Source organism: Montipora foliosa, chromosome 8 (assembly GCF_036669935.1).
Source record: "Montipora foliosa isolate CH-2021 chromosome 8, ASM3666993v2, whole genome shotgun sequence".
In the NCBI taxonomy this organism is placed as follows: Eukaryota; Metazoa; Cnidaria; class Anthozoa; order Scleractinia; family Acroporidae; genus Montipora; species Montipora foliosa.
Window position 1 is genome coordinate 36,647,659 of NC_090876.1, and position 20,000 is coordinate 36,667,658.

Consider the following 20,000-nt stretch of genomic DNA (forward strand, 5'->3'; position numbering starts at 1 on the left):
ACTTTGATTTCGTCTCGACGGGCGATAGATTGTTGTCGAAGTCCAGTGCTCGTCGCTTTTGAGATTCCTGCCTATTTTATCCAACTAACTTTCCATTATTGAGCTCCATAAGGGTATATTTTGTTTAAGGATCCACTAAAACGCCATTCGCGTTACATGACTTTCGACGCCATTGGGTATATTTTGTTTAAGGATCCACTAAAACGCCATTCGCGTTACATGACTTTCGACGCCATTGCAGGCTAAGTTAATGATTCTACTGTGTCCACCAGAGAAATCTACGCAGTTCCACTACCCTCTCGATCCTAAGAAAATACTCGCAGAAGGCTCTGTCCACAAAGACACCACTTACCAGGGGAGTGACAGTCAAGACTTTTACCGACACGGACAAAAAAATAAAAAGAAAACAAACAAACTAAACGCAGACCTCGACTGGGTTTGCCATGAGGCAACCCAGTAACTAATTGCCATCACAAAAACTTCGCACATAGACTCGTTTTGAAGAGGAGGCAGACATGAACTCGGACATGGCCTATTTAAGCAAGAAAACAGGAGAGGGCCTGAAACTATGGCTAGTAAAAAAAAAGAGACTAATAATTGTACGCAGTCAAAATAACTTCATTTTAAGACTACAGTTTTGTGAACGTTGAGGTAAAGTGCACCTGGCCCCATTTTTTTCGTTAGTGACTGAATTATATCAATGAAAGAGATTTCTTGATTTTCTTAGATCTTCTTATTCCTCTGACCTTTCAAGGAAGCCCAAATCCGACAAAAATGTGGCCAGTTTGTGCTTTAGGTTAGGTTAGGTTTTCTTTTAAGCGGCCATTGTCCTCTCACATATTAGTCTGCAGCTAATAGCCTCTGATCATAGTAAAAGACTATTGTGTGCGAAAGCTTAACTATCCATTCCTTATTGAAGTACCTGTTTTGCCAATCTTGACTACTGTGCTCACAATATGGAGAATTTTGTATTCGAGCTTATCGGGCTGCTGTGCATCTACAGAACCAAAAGGAAAACTAATGTTGAAATCAACAACTAAAGTGTTCAAAGTTTCAGACTCGTTGTGAGCAGGTTGAATTGTACCGTCACAAGCAAAGTTTTGCACCTGAAATGTTTAAAAAGATTGTAAGGAAAGGATAGACAATTCATTATTATTTGGCGTTACGGTTTTATTTTAATTAATGTCTTTGGTTTTTCCTTTTTATTTTTCCTTTTAACTTCCTGGCGAAGCAATGTCCCGGGGGTGAAGTGGCCACTCGTCTATAGTGGCAATTATTACGTTTTGGATGATCTTGTCGCATCCACTGAGCAACAGTTAAACACACAAAACTGATTAAAGGTCATTATTTAAACTGATCGAGCTTGCCACGGTTTTTAAATGAATTCAATGCACGCGCTTTTGTCTGCGTTGCGTAGAGACAAAGCTACAATGTAGATTTAAAATCGCGTGACGCAAACAATTCGAAAAAATTTGCGTGTAACATTTTCCATTGTTTCAAACCGGAAGACAAATAGTGAAGGCACGTGAAAAAGGCATACTGAACACTTGAGTTATGGTCCATGAGAGAAGAACAAAAAGCCTTGATTAACATGGAACATCAGAAAACTACTGAGGCACGGCCAAGACAGGTGCGAGGTGCAAGCATTGATGTTTCTTACCTCTTTTATCAACGATCAAGCAAAAAACGCCAAATGCTACAAAGTGGAGCAGGTTTCTCGTCGTCCAGCGAGCAAATTTCAAAACTATTGAAGAGACTACGAAACAAGTCGGTTGTCACCGGGCCATCAATTGCAAGGAGGAACACTATTAGCATCGAAAAGAGAGCTACATCTTCGTTTGAAAATCGCGATCACCGACCGTCGTACAACTTTAGCAGCACACACCAGTCAAATCGGGGTCATCACAAAGATGAGCCATGGGATATGAAAACAAATCTGCCTAAGAGATGGCTGAAGGAATACGAGAAGAAGCAGGTGAACTTTGAATTGACTTTGAAATGCAGTAACGATGTATAATGGGACGCGTTTCTAAGCATAAGAATCCAAAAACAATAACAACACCGTTTGGTCGTGGCGAGGAAAGCAGATTGACCGAAAGTTTCAAAGTTTCCTCGTTCACAGTTTAGGGAACTTTTTTTTAATTGACTTTAAAAAATATAGTTTTCTCTAGTGTGAAGGGACGATAACTGTAACGCGTGGTGAACTATTCAAATTACAATAAATAGTCTTAGAGAAATTTTAAAACAGATTTCAGGCCGGTAGCGTGACAAATAATTGGCCTTAAAAAAATAACTTATTGACCGAGGTCGGTCTTCTTAACCGAAAGTCGGCCTTTGTTTTCTCAGCTTGGCATATAAAGTCAAACACGTATTTTGCCACACCAAATAAATTGGATGACAATATGCTCAATTGTTTTCAATGCAGTTGACTCTAAGGTCAAGGAAAACAAAAGTTAAAGACAGAACTCATCGGTTTGAAGACCTTTGAAGATTGGTCAAGTAATTGTTGATCTTGGCCTACAACAAAGACCAATAAATCTCTAACGTGCCATACCATGTAACGGACGCGGTATATTGCAGCGACAAAACACGAGGGGCAAAGATTCGACTGAATGCTACAAAAGGACTTCTTAAAGGGAAAATACGGAATTTCCGTCAAATTATTATTTCTTAACTTTTTACTTAATTAGTTATCGTTATTTCAGTCCAGTTATATTTGAATATACAAATAGCACTAACCTCCCAAATAATTAAAACATCTTTGCGGATCAAGTCAAATCAAGACGCTTCATTTAACGACAGACGATGAGAAAAAAAATGTAAATATGACATTTATGACGTGATCCTGTCCGGATACAACAGATTAATTTGTTGACTTTTGCACTTAAGTATTTATCACCTAATTCACAATAATTGCCCGAAAATTAGTTGCAATTCCTTTTAGTTATAAAACATAGGCAGTGATCTGATGCATGCCAACTGCAAGGGAAATCCGCATTTTGTAGCTGTAGCTAGTGTCAATTTTTAACCCAGTGTCACGATCAAGGCACCAGTTGTGCTAAATGCTCCATTTTTTTCAAGCAAATGATTGTCTTGTTTTTGAATTTTCACTTTTCATGCAAAATAGATCTATAGTTTGAGCTGTTAATATCTCTTTCTTACTTTTCGCTGCACTCTAGTTGGGCTATTATGTGGGTATAACACTCTTACCGGGTTTTTTTCTCTTATGTAACAGGTGGATCTTTGTAAGGCAAAGCAAAAGAAACTCCAGGTTTGTTTAATGAATGTCATAGTTTAGGGGAACAGACTGAGGTTGTAAATAATCGATGTTTCATGATTAGATGACGTGCGTGTACGAAAACACGACCTCGAACATTGATCAAGCGTCACTACTTTTTGAGTGATTCGGCCAGAGGGATCCATTATCAGTTCTGGCCTTGGTTGTTCAAAAGGTGGATAACGCCATCTACCGGATAAATCACCACCAGCGGATAAACACTAGCAAAATCAATTGAGTTATCCAGTGGATAGTGATTTATCCAGTGGATAGCGCTATCCAGTCCTCGAACAACTGCGGCCTGGACGATACGCGCGATTTAGGGCAAACACTTGAAGGCCTTCTTTGTTTATGCGTCTTGTAGTTCGTCTTGGGGAAATGACGCACCTCGCATCAACGCTTCGCGCCAAGAATGAATGAATGAAAACTTTATTTATACACTGTTAAAAATATCAATCTTACATAGAAAATTTACAAAATTTCTGAACAAGTAGTTTACACATTTGCCGTGTGGGAGTACTGTTCAGAAAACCATCTATGAATATTTCTCTTTAAGAGACCTAAAGAACTTACCGTAGGTAATGCCTTAGGAAGATTGCTCCATAGGATAGCAACACTCTAACTAAAAACAAACTATCTTCACTGAAACTAAAGAGAAACTATCTTGGAAAGTGCGTCTTCTAAATGCACTAAATCGTTCACACCTTGAAAGTGCCAATATTTCTAAGGACCCCTACTGGTGTCAAATCATCGCAGGAAAGACGGCGATCAAAGCGTAAGCCACTAAAGGGAGAATCCTAAGAAAAATCAAAGGTTGAATATGACTGGAACCAGGCGTGACGATGCAGGAATGCAGGACAAGGGAACGATCTTAAAATTAGTTCAAAAGAGCCTAGAATGTTTAATTTTGCAAAATCCAATTAACTGCAGCGACTGGTTTTATTCTGGTGTAATTTATTTGTCCTTTTTTATTTTCTCAGCCTTTAGAACGCTTCAAACGCGCTGTAAAATTGGTAAGTAAATCTTCCTTCGTGTTACGAATAGAGTCACGGTTTCCTAAGTTTACGTTTTAGTGTGTATGCCAGCCAAAGTTAATACACGGTGATACTTGCGGCTCTTCCCTATGTAAACTACTAAACGAGATCTCAGTTATCATGAATATCAGCTTTATAATACACTTAATCAGTAAGAAAACTTGATTTTACCGCAAATTGTGCTCTATAGAACCTTAAACAAGTTGCTATGGCAACCAAGCGCCAACTACTCAAAACAAAAATTGCCGATAGAAACTAAGTCATTAATTATGAAAACGACGTACAAAATCCAAAAAAATATGTAACGAACGATCGTGCAACTAAGAATAATTCAACCTGGATGAAAGTGTTTTCATAGGTGAATGAAAATTTCATATCTGAGTGCAGTTTAAGAAAACGAATATATGTAGAAAATTTTCTTGAATATATAATTAACGAAAAATCTCAATAATACACTTCGAAATCAACAGGCGGATTTATAATGAATGATTGTCAGGAACGGAGTTTATTTTGGTTGAAGTACCTTAATCTGTAACCTTAGAAATGAGGTATCTTCAGGGAAGCCGAAGTACGATCTCAAGTGTAGTTTAATCCCTCTCGAATGCGTACTTGAGAAGATCAAAAACCAAGATAAGGTCATACGACGTCAAGTGAGTCTCCAAGTTGGCGCGAGCTTCCGTTGCACTTAAGGCCTACTTGGATCCGCTGTATGAACTCGCCTAATGAATGCTCTGACTTTTGAAAGTTCGCAAACTAGATGAGTATTTCGTTGAGAGTTTTTTTAAAACATCGTTTGAACCCATTGACGAGTAAAATTGTCTGGCGTTAGACAGAGTAAAATCTCACCCCGAGGAGTCCGTCAATGGGGTAAAAAGGGAAATAGGTTTTGAGTGGATGTAGGGATTGTTAAAGGGGGCATAGTTTTTGATACCCTGGTCTCAGAGGTTTTTCTTGAGCCCCGAGCGAACGAGCGATTGGCGAAGACCAGTCGCGAAACGACGAGAAAAGAAAAACCGCTGGTTACCTTGGACTTAAATCTCAGTTTCATGCAGACGCCAGGTGTCAAACGCGTCAAATTGATAATCAGAAAAGGGACCAATGACAACTTAGCAATCACGCGTCTTCTCGGTATATTACCAATCAAACGAACCAATCATATTGATTTGCGTGTTCGTAAAAATATCAACCAATCCGAGACTGAGGGTCAGATCCTGACCCTGGCGTGTACATGAAAGTGAGAGTCAAGTCTAAGGTAACCAGAGGTTTTTCTTTTCTCGCCGCTTCGGGACTCGTCTTCGCGGCTCTCTCGCGGCTCTCTCGCGGCTCAAGTAAAACCTCTAGGACCAGGGCTGAGTTTTTTAGTGGATGTAGTGATTGTTAAAGGGAGCGTAGTTTTTGAGTCGATAAAGTGTTGTTAAAATTGCATTCGTGCTATTTCCTTTTCTAATTTTTGCCGCTCAGAGCAGTCTCTATGATATTTTACAGATCCAGACTTGTAATGCAGCATTTAAAAGTGTTGTTTACTATGCAGTCCAGAGAGGTCAGCACAACGAAGTCACTTCTGATGCCGCGCTAAGCTTGAAGTCCGCTGAAGCGAAAGGAACTGTGGAGGGTTTAATGTTTGATCCAGAGTTTTACAAATCCCATCATGAGGTATTAATTTTAAAACTGTCCTTTTTACAAATTTCCTGTTCCAGCCACTTTTTCCACCTTTGCCTTCTTTTATTTCAAATTATAGCAAAGTTAAGAGCAACTTAATTTTCCCAAAGCTACAGCTTCCTTCTTAACGAATATATTTTACACAGCATGGTTAAACTGACCCAGATTATCGCGAAAAAGTCAGAAATTTAGGTTTAACTCATACCTCGACTACTTTAGTCTCTGAAATCATAAATTAGTGCGCAAAGAAAGGCTGGAGCGAATGGCCTGGGTAGTCCTACCTCTTATACAAAAAAATAGTTAATTAAACAAATAAATAATAGTTTACCCTTTTTTTCTAATGCTCAAAAGGACGTTAAACATTTCCTGAGAATTACACTATCTGATGGTATAATCTTTAAACAAGTGACATGTTCCAACGAGCATGCCAGTAACTGGATATAAAACTGGCGACCATAGAGCAACAAGAAAAGATAACTGAGCGGACGCCTTGTAGTGTAGAAGCTTGTTGGCTTGGTCTAGTAGGTATCCGAAAAGCTAGCGATCTGGGTTCCACCCTCTGGCTTATAATTCCGTGTTCATGTACACTAAAAAGTCCGCCTAAAATTCTTTACACGATATGTCTCTAAATATTACTTGCCAATATCATTTAGTACTTGAACACGGAATTATAACCACCTTCTGCCTTTCTTTCTTTTTTCTTCCTTCTTCTAAACTTGTTTTAAGTTTAAAAATAGATTGCACGTGTCATAGAAATTCTTGTTCCTCAGCCATCGGAGCTTGATAACAATTAAGATGCATACAGCGGTGATAATTAAACAAGGCGAGCCAACTCTCTTTGGTATGTTACACTACATATTTTCAAAGGTAAACTTTATAATATCCAAAACTATTCATATATTTATGCTAACTTTGGTAGTGATAAGCTGTTACTTTAAAGATAATTTACTACGAAAGGAAGAAGTGATCCATCCTCTCGCTTATCTCAATTTAATCAATTGTCAAAAGGTCTGGATAGTAGCAGACATGTTACAATTTAGGAAACAACACAACGTTTTTTACAACTGTAATTCAAACTGAAGGTGACAGAAGATTCTGTTGAATCATGTTTTTCAGTAAAACACGTTGTGTTGTTTCTTAAAATTCTAAGCAATTGTCTTTTACAGACAACTGAAATTTTCAGGTAGCTTCAGTGGGATACGAAAGCGTGACCTCTACGATGCCGGTGCAATGCTCTACCAAACTGAGCTATGAAGCAATTTTTCTTTTACAGTTCCTTATGCCACGTTGGGCCAAAGAAATCACCAACAAAGATCCCGAGTCCAGGACACCGCAAGAGGTTCACTCCATTGTGCAAATCATGAAACAATTAAAGGGTTTTCGCCGTTACTGTTTCAAGACACAAGAAGCTCTTTGTAAAGCAATTAGATATGACTGGTAAGTAGTTCCACGTGAAATCACTGGTAAAAGCTAACAAGTCTTTTCTCGTCATCATTGAAATTCTTCTGTGTGTACACTAGGGTATTGAATCAATCCAATATCACCTCTTTGACTTGGCTACGGCATTTTGTAACCAAACTTGTGTAACGTTTATGAATTATTTATTGCATCATTTCCCTTATTCTTGTACAACAAAGCTATAGAGCGGTTTTCAATTGAGTATCAAAAATAATTAGCAAATTGCAAATTAGTTTGGTTTTGCATTACTTCACTCAGTGATTGGTTTAAAGTTCTCGCGCAATTTTTTCAACCAATCAGAAGTGAAACAGAGTGAAACCAAAACCAAACGTGGCTCGCCCGTGCACATTTTCCCGCCCTTTTTGCCGGCTACGTGTAATTACTTCCAGTTTTGATTGGTTTACTCGATCGTTCCCGTCCTTTTTGATTGGCTAAAGTAATTGCTTTGGTTTTGGTTTTACCACACTCGATTGAAACTCGCTCTATACACTTTGGGATGTTTGCTGCAACAGCCCCGCTAAATGTAAAAATAACCTAAGTTAAGTTTGAGCATGCACCAGAACTAAAGAAAGTTTCCTCGCTAAATTAACGTCCCGTATTTTAGGGTTTTTATTAGATCAGCTGGGAGTGGACTACAAATGAATAAGGAACAAAAGCGAGTAAGTTTGATTTCGTTGTGATTCACGTTTTATCTCACACAGCTTTGGTCGACGGAGAGTAGTTATACGGAAAGGCCACGCGGCAATGCGATTTTACTTCATCTTCAGTGGTTCGGTTTGCGTCACCGTAGACGATGACGAACACAGCGCATTTGCTAAACCAACAGAAAATTCTGTACTCAAGAGAGGAGACTACTTTGGGGTAGGTATTTAGCAATTAATTTCCGACAGTACCCGGTCGCTGAAAAATTTGTGAGGGGAAGCGAAAACATCTGACATGTTCAGAATTCGATGAAAATTTAGCAAAACAATTATTCCACTCCCGCTTGTTGGATATAATTAACAACATTAATATTCATATTAACATTCACCGATAATCACTGAGCCTGAGGCGAATAATTGTTTTAGTATAAATACACAGGTGATTATTTCAAAAAAGAGAAAAAAAAAACATTTCAACGCGAAATCATCTTCAATTACAGTGGCAAAACGACTACTGGCAGCCATTTTGTCCGTCGAGGAGATTATCGGCTGATAATCTGAGATGGCGAGCCAATGAGAGCGCGCGATTTTGTATAATCACCTGTGTATTTATACAAGACTGGTTATAGCCAACTCGGTGCCACGCGCCTCGTTGGCAATTTACTACCTCATATCCAACGCGCGATCGTGGAAAAATTGTTTAAGGAGGCTCGGAAGGGCCGAGCGGTTTCGACACTTAGAAGACACTCTCTTTAGATCGAATGACGCTACAACACTGTACCACTTAACAGCAATGTTCTGGTACCGTATGAAACACCGATTATTTCCAAACAAGATGTGATCATCATTTATTGTGATGTAATAAGTTATTTTGGCAACGGAAAAGCCCAGCAAAAAAACCCTATATTTTGGATTTAGTTGCTCATAATCTCAAAAACGAACTTGGTGACCCCCCTTTTTTATTGCTGAAAAGTGATTAGAAGGCCACGATGAGACTTTCGGCAAAGTTTAAAAAATTCTGTCTAGCGAATTCAGAGCCACCTTAAAAAAATCACAAAATTAAGGTGGCTCTGAATCCACTAGACAGATTTTTTAAACTTTGCAGAGAGTTTCATCTTGCCCTTCTGATTACTTTTCAGAAATAAAAAATGGGGGTCACCGAGTTCGTTTTTGAGATATAAGCAACTAAGGACAAAATAAGGGCTTTTAGAATCTCTGCACGGTGGCCAATTTAAATTATCAACTCCGTTGATAAAACCAAATGTTTTTACAGGGCTTGCCTGTTGCAACGGTGACATATTACGTCACAATAATGACTGTGTCTTGTTCAGCAATAATTCGTGTTTCATTTGGTACCACAATATTGCTAATACATGATACAACGTTGTGGTGCCGATACTTCGAATAAGAGCGTCACTTGGAAGCGTTGAAACTGCTTTGAGCCACCTTAATATGATTTTATTTTCGCGTCAGTATCAACTGGTGCCAAGAAAGAACCAATAGCAGATTTGACAGGAAAAGCACGTTACAGTTTGAATTTGATATTACAAGGCGAAAAATGTTTGAAATTACGCCATAAATCAATACAGTCAGCGTGCAAACTATGCGGTTTCTCTTTACGTTCATTTACTCTTGTTAAATAAATCGGTTTCGACGACACTACTGAACCACATAGTGTTTTTATTTTTCGCAGGAGCTAGCCTTCATCCGGAACCTTAAGAGAGCCGCAACTGTGGTTTGCTTGGAAAAAACCGAGTTATTGTCCGTAGATAAAGAGGATTTCTTCTCCGCTAGGATTAATGAGTGTTTCAAGGCGGATGCCCAAAGACGGACGGAATTTTTCAAGTAAGAAGTCTCCTGCGTGCATTGGTTGGCAAATCCACTATAAGTTTTTCAACTTTTGCTATGTCGGTCTACATCTTTGCGTTTCACTACTTACTGTCAACCTAACTTCAGCTGTCAAATTCCAAGCCAAATCTGCGAATGCATGTCTTGACTTAAATTGTACCGTGAGTTTGGCTAAGCGACGACAAATTCATAAAAATACTTGATACTTTCAGGGAACACCAATTGTTTAGCACGTGGCCGGAAGATGTTATCAATAAAGTTGCCGTGGAAAGCAGATTGCAGGATTACAACAGTGATGAAGTAATTGTTCGCGATTCCTCCGATTTTCATTGGATAGTGTTTATCATCAAGGTAAATGTGCATGTCAGGCAAAGATTCTATAGGCCATTTCGGAATGGCGTGGGGAAATGGGGCTTTAATGTCGAGTGTTTACAATGTTAACGTCGCCCGAACGATCTCCGTTCGGGCCGACTCTACACATTATATAGCACTCTTACATACCATGCCTACATTACTTTACATATATGGTGGTATACAGTCACGCCATTACAGGGGCGAGTTTCAAATTTGAGCCAATCGATAAATTGACACCATCTCATGAAAGATAACGTTGCGATTGGTTATCTAAGTTTGATGGTTTTTGGTCGAACAGAGACCAAGTTACGGACTTAAAAACATACTTAAAAATCGATACAAGCGTCTCTAATTTTTAGGCCGCGTCCCCCAAACCATATAAACTTTTTTACAAAATTATCAGATTTGGGACAACTGGAAAATCCTGTCATGAACCTACTATTTGAAAACAGGTGCGGTGAAAATCACTTTGTTTGCCTATTTTTATGAAGATTACACAAATCGTAAAATAATTTTAAGAGTTCATATGGTTTTGGGGGACGCAGTCTCAAAATTAGAGACGTCTGTATGGATTTTGGCTATGTTTTTAAAAGTCCGTAACTTCGTCTCTGTTCGACCTAAAAGCATCAATCGTGGACAGATGACCAACCTCAACGTTATCTTTCATGTGATGGTGTCAATTTATCGATTGGTTCAAATTTGAAACTCGCCCCAGTTCCCTGCGCAATTCCGAAATGGCCTATATACTATACGACTTATATACGTAGTATTTGTTGTGGATATATGATACATACCTCACTTTTATTTAAGGCCTCGGATTTACGGAGTAGCTTCCACAAGAGATAATATCCCCGAAAAACAAACAAACTATCATATATATACAAAGGTAAAAACACTATTCATTACCTATTTCCGTCTCTGCGTCACGTTAATTGCAGAAAAGAGTTTTGATGTACTCCAGATCTAAAATCCTCACTGAGTGAGTCCGTTCCGCTTAAAGTAATGTACTAAATCCGTCAGCAGTTATATCTACATACACTCTATTTTTATAAGAACGTCTAATTTGGAGACTCAGACGTTCTTATTTTTTTGCGATTTGAGCCTGAAAACATTCTCAGTATCCCGTTCTTAAAGTTGTGTGGTATACTAAGTTCGACTACAAACTGAGTTGTTCTTTAGTGTATCATGCAATAAATAAAGGTAAAGGTAAAGGTAAAGTAACTTTATTTAACGTCGGTAGTTCCTTCAGCTACGAGGCTGGTATCAATGGAAGCCGACGGTGCGCCCTTTACCCCCCTTCCTCTGTCAGTGCTCCGTTTTACGGATATTTAAAGCTATAGCTACACGAATCAGAGGAAAGTCGAAACAGACGTTTAAGTCACCGAGGATCGAACCGGGGACCTCTCGCTCCAAAAGCTACGCACTAGCCAACTGAGCCACGACTGCTCCTAAATCGTACAGGGGGTTTGCAACCAATCTCTAGAGACACAGATAACAACGCTGCAATGCACAATTGCTGGTAGAAGAACACAAGGAGCTCATGAGTGATCTTTTGTTTTCGTCCACCAACATGGCGGCGATCACGTCACGTGAAAACTACCTATTGGTTTAAGAAACGGTCCAGATAAGAACGATAGCAACAACGGCAACGAACATGTTTGAATTCAATTGGTATGCAAAAAGGTGATAACTTTTCTATTGTCTGTACTTACTTCTGATTGGCTTAAACAGCAAAAGTTAACAAAACTTCATAAAAGCAGTATTATATTCATCCTTACTTTCCAACCATCTTCCATCTTTCATCTGGTCTCAGTTTAAATGAATTCCACAGAAATCGTATGTCGGGAACATGTAAAATTGTAAACGTTTCTTGGCTTTTGTTTTCAACTCTTGTGATTGGTCAAAATCTTTTAACACAAAAAAAACACCCTTTCAAAGTGGGCTGTAAATGAATTTTATTGCGTTAACGGCTTTCCCGTAGGTTTATGCATTCTCTATGTAAAAATGATAACATTCCTATGTGGGGAAAGCCCCGTTGCCGCATAACAAAGGAAATTGCTATCCACCTTACACGGATCATTACTTAACATATAATACGCGCGGATTGTGCGTAGTATTTTTCCGAGCCTCCCAGGGGCGAAGAAAAATACGAGCAATGAGGAAAATGTCCGCGAACATTATATGTTAAACTATCGAAAAAGAGAGATTTATTATTGTACTGCAAAAAAGGTGTTATTTTGCTTCAATTTTATTTGGTAAGAGTGTTAAAAAAATGCATCATCTGTCCTTCAGGGCGCGTGCGAACGATGCAAACAGCACAAAAAGCCAGCCAGATGTCCCTTATTTGATAGGATAAACGAAATGACGAGTGACAAGCGATGACAAGCTAAATTCTCAAGCTTTGCATCGTGTTGAAAACAATTTCTTTCCATGTAAAACTCTCGTTCTAAACCACCGGGTCAAACCGGGACACTACAGTGTATCACCGACTCATGTTTTGCGCGTTCTCTTGACCAAATATGGTAAAATGGCGTAATAGTGGAATAATATGAAAACCACATTGTTAAATGTTAAAAAACGTCCAGATGTATTTGAGTGAATTGTTCTGTTAGACTACAGTTTTACATTTCTTACCTCTATTTATACTACTTACAAAAACAAAACAAGAACTGAGCAAAATAAAGACGTTCATAACTGACTCTCTGCTTGTGTATGTTCTAAGAGGATGTGGATGGGGTTTACGGATACCTGAGATTCGGCCAGAATTTTAACTGTTAGCTGAGAAACGATGTGTTTTTTAACTAATAGCTGAGAATTGTTGTTGTGTTTTTTAACTGTTAGCTGAGAAATGGCTAAAAATTTAGCTGATAGCTGTGATTCCAGCAGCACCCCCATCCTGGCCCTCTTCTACGCATGTTGTTAAAATTTGGGTTGATCTACGCCTGAACATTCTTATAAAATAGGTTCTTATGAGAAATGAGTTTGTTTGAGCCTCGATCGTAAATTGTCAGTTGACTTTTCTCAGATGAAATAGTCGTTTGATATGGTTCGGGTAACGAGTAAACTGGCTAGTTTTATTAGCATCTTTTTTAATTGTCAAAGATCTCCTTCCTGTATTGGTTTTTCATAAAATTAATACTTCTTTTCCTTTGTTTTTGTAAAGGGGCAATGTGATGTTTTAAGACTGTTAGACCTTAGCAAATGCAAGAATTACATCAAGCACGCCATAAAATATAGAACGGACAAAATATTGGACGATGCATCATCTACTTATCGTTTGAACACAGAGGAAGTCTCTTTAAGTTCAATTGTAACTCGAGGATTCCCATTTATATTGGAGAGTTCAGAAACGAAATCGACCAAAGGCTCTGATAAAACAATGCCGCATGCGCAAACAAAACCAAAATCTGCGGAATCATCCAAGCGTGTCCACCAGACCAAAGAAATATCGGCGAGATGTCAGGACAACCAAGTCAAAGGAATACTGCAACCGGATAGTTTTATGCGTAACCCAATGAAATGTCACGTGAGCTTTGACGATGAAGGAAGACAGGAACAGAACGCTTCTCTTCGCTGGGCAATGGCCTACAATGATCTATTTGTTGACAAAGAAACAGAGAAGGACGTTGATGAAGGATTGGTCGAGGAGAGAACGGGAGACAATGTCGGCGTCGGAGTCTTCATGGCGGTAGACAGGCTACGACCTGGACAGTGCTTTGTAAGTAGTGTTTACTTGTACCCTCTTAATTATTATCAATTTGAAGGGAGGCTGTGAAATCATCGGTTTCTAATCCCAATCACATTTTGAAACATCCATGGTGATTCTGGAATCATGTGACAGACGATATAGGGCTAATAGTCTGTAAAAGCGAAACTGGTTTTTCTCTGGTAGTCACAACTCTTTTTCCCCTTTCCATTGCACCCGCTTGCTTCCTGCAATTTGATTGCAATAGCAGCAAAGGTTTGACCGGTTTTCGTCATTCGCTACCTTCCCGAAGGGCGTCCCTCGGGATAGCGGTAAGCGACGAAGGACGACTGTACTCCACCGTACAATAGGCCACTTTCAATATAATATCAATATTCACACATGGCTACGAGAATTCATGGTTAAATTTGCGTATTGTTTTGTTTAGAAATCTTGAGACTTGTGAGACAGAAAACACAACTGAGCCGTGAAATTTGACCATAAAGCCTCGTAGCCATGCCTGAATATTGTTATATTGAACTCGACCTATTGGTCACTATGAAGTTGTGTGGTAGACAGGGTCGATAGCCTTGTTAAATTTTATTGTGGAATGCTTTGGGGAACGCATTTTCATCATTGCGTGAGTGGAGCAAGAACTCAAGTTGCAAGAAAGCGATATGCCAGGAGATGACTTCCTAAACCGCCAGAATAATGTACAATGGCAATTTTAAAACGATGGATCGCAACTGACCGGGAAACCAAAAGATTTGATCAAAAGGTCAGTGAGATCGTGGTACATACGATGTTTGCTTTCTAATAAAGTAAGTTATAAATGTTTAACCGGATCGAGTTAATTGTTATCGTACTTTAAAACACTACGCCAATTTACTGGAGTGTAGGTGCCGTAAAGGTAGCAAGAGAGGAGAAACACTCTCCTCAGCAGCAAGAGGTCACCATGGCAACCGAGCCACAGTCCACCTCCCAAGGGTATCCACCAAGCAAGCAGGTGCTTGGAAAGAAGAGGGTCTGTGGACTGGAGGCCATGTGCCCATCCTAACCGCCAAAAAACACTCCAAGCACTCAAAGCAGCAGGCCAAGCTTGACAAGGCAGACGCACTGACTGCTACATGCAGTATGCAAAGGGCAAGGCAAACCCAAAATGGCCAACATCTTCAGTAGCACTATCAGCAATACCACAGGCAATATGCAGCATGCAACAGCAAATACTGAAAGGCAAACCTGCTCAACGGTAGGGTTGGTGGCATGGTCATCATGCAGCGCCACAGGCAAATGCAACAAAATGCAATACTTACCCACTGCTTGATGGAAAGAATGACTACGAAAGCCAGTCACCAGACAAATAAGATTAACTGGCAGACCTATGGGGTAGCAACTCCTTTTTTTGTCGGCTGAGGCACGATGATTATATAAGCCGGATATCAGATCACATAGAGTGCTGCGCAAGCTGAAGCACACAAGATAGCAAAACTGACAGAGAGAACTTACCAAAAGCCATAGTCATTGTGACAGCAAGGAGGTCGCTTGAGCCAGAGCCTCTGCAGGACTTCTAATGTACAGTTTATAGGCATCGCTATTCCAACGCCCCGTGGCCTGAATAAGATGTTCAGGAATGTCAGCATGAGCAGCAACAATTGCAGCACCAAACACTGGGCCATCAAGGCAAGGCAGTCCTGTTCTGGGCATAGTAAGTTAACATCTCCCACAAGTGAGGCGGGATGACTGTAGGATGGTGATCGGCATGCGGAGCCAGATGACGAAAGGCCTGCCAATTAAAACGAGACAAGGCATCGGGGATCTTGTTGTCAGAACCAGCAACGTGTTGGGCAGTAAAAATGAAAATATGCTTAGTGAGCGGAGGAGATGCATAACATCAGGGGCTGTAGAAGTACGAGAGTTTAAAATGTACACCACAGATTCATTGTCACAACGGAAAAGCACAACTTGTCTAAACCAGGAGGAACCCCATACATGAGCGGAGACAACTATGGAAAAGAGTTTTTTGTACGCAATAGACAAGGACTGAAGTACTGAAGGCAATTTGCCAAACAAGTGTGAGCCGAAGACTGCGCCAAACCCCAAAGACCCAGAGGCATCACTGGACATCTCCAAATTGACTGTGGGAGAAAGGCCAGGGTAAAGCCAAAAGTAAACACCGTTCCAGGAAGCCAAGTACTGGAGCCACCACTGCAGATCTTTCTTAAACACGTATGGAATGGTCATCTCGGCGGAAATGTCGGAGCAGATTTATCATGCGGCGTATAAAGGCACGACCAGGCCAAACCACTTTAGCAGCGGGGTGAAGATGGCCGATAAAGGATTGGAGCTGTCTTTTGGTGCACCACCGATACGAAGCCCAATGATGGAGAAGCTTAAGGAGAGAATCCATTTTGTCAGTCGGCAAACGGGCCAATTGGTCGATAGAGTCAAGTTCGATGCCCAGAGTAACCATGCAAGTGGTAGGACCCACCTTCCATGCAGGGTGAAGAGGTAAGCCAAGACCCGTACAAACTGAAGAAGCAACGGACAAATGTTGTTCACACAGGGGAGAGTTGGGATGGCCAGCTGTGATGTAATCATCGAGGTACTGTAAAAGGTCAAGAATCCACTCGACCAGATCGGCTACGGAGTTGAAGATATATGGGGCGGGCCGCAAACTTAATGGGAGGGCTAAATCCACATAATACCATGAACGCCATTTCATGCCAAGAAGGTAGCGGTCGCATGCAGGGGTGAACAGCAATGTGGTTATAGGCAGACTCGATGTCAAACTTGGCCATCAGGGCCCCTTTACAAAATTTGCAGACCATCTTAATGATGACATAAACTTGTATGTACTGAAGAGGGAAAATCCTAGGGGTTGATTCCCTCATTAACACTAGCAGCAATAGGAGATGACATGTTCAAAATAAGACGCCACTTATTAGGTAGGCCCTTTGACTCCAAAGCTATTTAACTGTAAATTACAAATTGGAGGGAAAAGAAATGGACCAGCTACGCGTCCCAAAGCAACTTCGTTTGATAAATATGCATCAATGATTTCAGGATTCTGGTAAGCGGATGCCTTGGTTTTTTTTTTGAAGAACGTAGGGAGTTACCAGGGTAAGCCTAAGTGAAAACCTTGTGAAAGACCCTGAAGGACAATAGACACCAAGGCCTGGTCAAGATGGTGCTGAAGCTCGAGCCGAACCGGCTAACATTAAGGGGAGAAACCCGGGACACTGGAGGCAAGCTCACAGAAACTGCAAGGGAGAGGGAAAACGAACCTTTAATAAAATAATAATTGCTCTACCCTAAACTAGGAAAGGTAACGCGATACTCAAGATAATAGGTACGGTAACATAGTACAAGAAAGCAAAACTGAAACGTCATGTCCCTTATATCAATGAAAGAACAAACGCTATCCCGAATTAATGGACAAGGGTATGGAAAGGAGAACACTCCAAAATGCAAATGCTTAATGAATCACATGGATAAGGTGAAAACAAAAGGACGAACGAAAACCCAAAGGCAAAACAGTCACTGTATATCAACTCTAGCAAACACCTTTCCGGCATCGAAAAGCAAAGTCAAGAGGCAAATAATCGTCCATAATATCAAATAACACACAAGCAGAACGGAATTATAGAGGTGGCATAAATTTCGTTTTCGCTTCTTGCTATCGGAGCTTGGGGATCTGATTGGTCTCGGCTTGCGCTGAGGGGAATCTGAGGCCCGATGGTTGGAAGAACAGCATAGATGCGCGAAGCGGCACGTACTGGAGGGCGCCACGCAAAAGCTATTGTTCCAAGACTTGCAAACAACCGCAGAGGAACTCTCACTTGGTTCCGTGACGGAACGTCGAAGGCTTGAGCCAGCAGCATGAAAATTAAACAACTGAACATTGATACTGGATCAAACCGTGAGTCGGGCAGCAGCTGCATGTTCGCAAAACGCTTTATCATAAGCCAACCAGGCGTTGCCTTGGAATTGGCGGTTCGTGCGTAAGATCAAAAGCTTCATATATAGAGTTAAATCGCGCCATCTGGAAGGGAAGTGAGTAGCAAGGATCAAAGAAAAAAATGGAAAAGGCTTCCGACCAAGCGATGATATCTTCGATTTTGCGCTTGGGGCGCTTAGTGGAAGACGTTAAGACAACTCTACCATCGAAAAGAAGCTGAGGCTCCGACTCGCTTTCCCTCACGTTAACTGAGAGAAGTTCGGCGACATCGATAAACTTTCCAGCGACGATCTGCGAAACTATTTTGTATGGAACCGGCGAGATTCCGGGCCCACCAATGAATGGCTGCTGAAAGGACGGCATGAAGGGTTGGAAAGATGATCTGAGCAAGAAGGATGAAGCTGGCGGTGTGAGCGAGCTCGCGGGCAAGCTGAGCGATGACATTGTTGGCGAGGCGAACGTATTAGCAAAGGAAGGAACCAATATATGCCTACCTGCGCCAGGAGAAGCTGGTAATTGTGCAACGGAAGAAGCCACTGGCAAACTGGGACCTGGAAAGGAAAAACTGGTCGTAGACGAAGGCATAGCGGCCGGAGAGGAGGAAGCTGCGGTCTGATCATTGAGGCCGGTCCTGAGTCAAGGAGTGGGCGAATTGTGTTGACGATGGAAGCGTTTAATGATTCCAAAAATAAACCAAGGCCTGATGATGAACCAGGCGCAATACTAGCTGAGCCTGCCGGGAGCCTGACTGGAGAAAGATCCAAGTTTGAGTTTTCTGGGTTGGTGGCCATGTCAAACTGAATAAGCGCTCAAACTGTTGCGAGTTGTGCGTTTCGGTGGCATAAACTCTCTATAAGCGAAGAAATACGAAGTAGAAAATGGGCGACGAAGCAAATGAAGAACCCAGTTTTCCAGAGACCAAAAGCAAGCGAGAAAGCAACAAGGTGACTCAAGCTAAAGTGACTCAAGCAATGCCCCTGCAAACCTCCCTGCATTGCCCCCAGATATCACACGGGAAACTGCTGCATTGACTTGGTTTTAACGTTGTCTAGATGATATTTAGAGTCATAGACCTTACTCCAAAATGGCCGTCATTTAAATATTCTTTTGTTTTTATTCAAATTAGCCCTTGATGCCTCGTTCTTGAGCTGAAAATTCAAAAGAATATTTTGCCTTGAACGAGGCATCAAGGTCTATTTTGAATAAAAACAAACGAATATCTAAATAGCGACCATTTTGGAATAAGGTGTATAAAATTCTGCCTTGCAGAGTAAACGACTGCATAAACAGTGGCTCGTCCCCAAAACAGTCCCACAATGCAATTCAATAAGACTCTCGACCCAGACTCCCACGCAACCTGAAAGTGGCCAATTAGCTGCGTCAGTGGGCATGTTGAACTTTCAATCGGTGCATTAGAGAGAAAACATTCAGTGTCTTCGAGAATAGTCACAGTTTTCCTCGAGCTTCGCTCTCGGAAAACTGTTCCCTTCTCGGAACAGATAACGTCCGCGAACAAATATCTAAGCGCTAAATGAAGACTATTGTTTATTTATACGTTATGCAAATATGTAAGTCTGTTGTTCTAAAGAGCCTATTTACTCACTTGCATTGATAGGAGGCCATCTTTTTCAACCAAAACAAAAGGGATCATTTGCATAAGGATAGATTCAAAGTCGGGGACACAAACATGGCTGCCGTGTCGTCATGGGCATGCGTGCTATTTTTAAAGATTACTTTTCTTTCTTTCATATCAGGGTGCATGGTCTTTACTAGAGCAAGAAGAAAATTGCTTACCCTCATCAAAGGCAGATGAATCTAACAGCAAAGTGAAGCGACACCCTCCGAAAGAGAACAAACCTAGAGAACGAAAATTTATTTTGGTAAGCGGTGGCTGCGAGATAATTAAAGTAGCGAAAGACGTCTTCTCCAAATATTTGGACGATTCAACTCTTGAGAAACTCAAAATGTTAACTACTAATTATCCCCGAGACAGCACTTTATGCCAAGCATATCTTCAGCAAAGTGACTGGCGAACATATAGAGAGGAAATTGTCGACAATGTGGTTGCTAGGCACATCGCTCGCCA

The 20,000-nt window shown here is 40.8% G+C and overlaps 1 protein-coding gene across 1 annotated transcript in view; it reads left to right on the forward strand.

The window, feature by feature from the left end:
- Nucleotides 1–1,586: 1,586 nt before the first annotated feature.
- Nucleotides 1,587–20,000, forward strand: part of LOC137967805 (uncharacterized) — a 26,449-nt gene continuing 8,035 nt past the window's right edge. Inside the window, exons 1-10 of the mRNA XM_068814386.1 lie at nt 1,587–1,975; nt 3,236–3,271; nt 4,258–4,290; nt 5,797–5,964; nt 7,244–7,407; nt 8,130–8,289; nt 9,763–9,914; nt 10,130–10,268; nt 13,435–13,989; nt 19,669–20,000. The exon at nt 19,669–20,000 is cut by the window's right edge and continues 161 nt beyond it. Coding sequence (XP_068670487.1) covers nt 1,592–1,975; nt 3,236–3,271; nt 4,258–4,290; nt 5,797–5,964; nt 7,244–7,407; nt 8,130–8,289; nt 9,763–9,914; nt 10,130–10,268; nt 13,435–13,989; nt 19,669–20,000 — 2,123 coding nt within the window. The 5' untranslated portion in view covers nt 1,587–1,591. The remainder of the gene's footprint in view (nt 1,976–3,235; nt 3,272–4,257; nt 4,291–5,796; nt 5,965–7,243; nt 7,408–8,129; nt 8,290–9,762; nt 9,915–10,129; nt 10,269–13,434; nt 13,990–19,668) is intronic.